General features: G+C 51.8%; 1 protein-coding gene across 1 annotated transcript; it reads right to left on the bottom strand.

Moving 5' to 3' along the window:
* Positions 1-244: 244 nt before the first annotated feature.
* SARC_17406 (hypothetical protein) lies at positions 245-740 on the bottom strand (the record flags this gene model as incomplete). Its single annotated transcript, XM_014288500.1, has 1 exon — positions 245-740. A coding segment is annotated over one exon (496 nt), but the record flags the coding sequence as incomplete, so codon positions are not given.
* Between the last annotated feature and the right edge of the window lie 173 nt (positions 741-913).

Here is a 913-nt window from a genome sequence, read left to right as displayed (position 1 = left end):
ACAACCACAACCACAGCCACCCACACACAAGCCACAACCACAACCAACCACACACAAGCCAAAACCACACCCACAGCCAACCACACATAAGCCACAACCACAATCACAGCCAACCACACACAACACACAACCCCAACCTCAGCCAACCACACACAATTCACAACCACAATCACAGCCAACCAAACATAACCCACAACCACAGTCAACCACACATAAGCCACAACCACAGCCACAGCCAACACACCTGGTCCTGTCACATCGGTGACCAGCGCATCAAGCAACTGGTTGCGTAGCATGGTCGTAGGGGGTCGTGGATTGCTCAGGATGATCCCTATCAATTCTAAGGTTTTGCCCAGCCCCATTTCGTCCGCGAGAATGCCGCACCCCCCCAGCCCAGCGGGCTGGGCCCGTTCGGCGTTGTCAGTTGCTATGGCAACGGCGTGGCCGTGGGCGGCGGTCCCCACCCCGTCCGTGGTGTGGTGAGTGTTAGTATACGCCGAGGGTGTGTGTTTGTACTCAATGCGACCTGTATCCATGTCTGCGAACAAGACCATGGCTCCCGTGCAGGACGGCACACATTGGCTCGTATTGCACTCACACGCATTTACACACGGGCTAGTACCAGCATCAGTGGCAGGATCTTTGCTTGTTCGTCCCGATTTGGACTCTCGAAGGCAATTCCGGGATGTGGGAAGGCCGCTGTGTAAGGGTAGCCATGTACTAGGCACTGAGGGAGGCATCGGATCATGTGTCAGTCTGGGTTGAGAGAAACCGGGTATAGCTATGGATGTATATATACCTCGCATGACCGAATGTGACAAAGCTTAATGATGAATATATAAATATATGAATACACTACAACGAATATATATATATATGTGTGTGTGTGTATGTGTGTGTATATGTATATGAA

This window comes from Sphaeroforma arctica, assembly GCF_001186125.1.
Source record: "Sphaeroforma arctica JP610 unplaced genomic scaffold supercont1.10650, whole genome shotgun sequence".
Taxonomy (NCBI): domain Eukaryota; class Ichthyosporea; order Ichthyophonida; genus Sphaeroforma; species Sphaeroforma arctica.
Note: the sequence above shows the minus strand (reverse complement) of the source record. Positions and strands in the feature narration are given on the sequence as shown.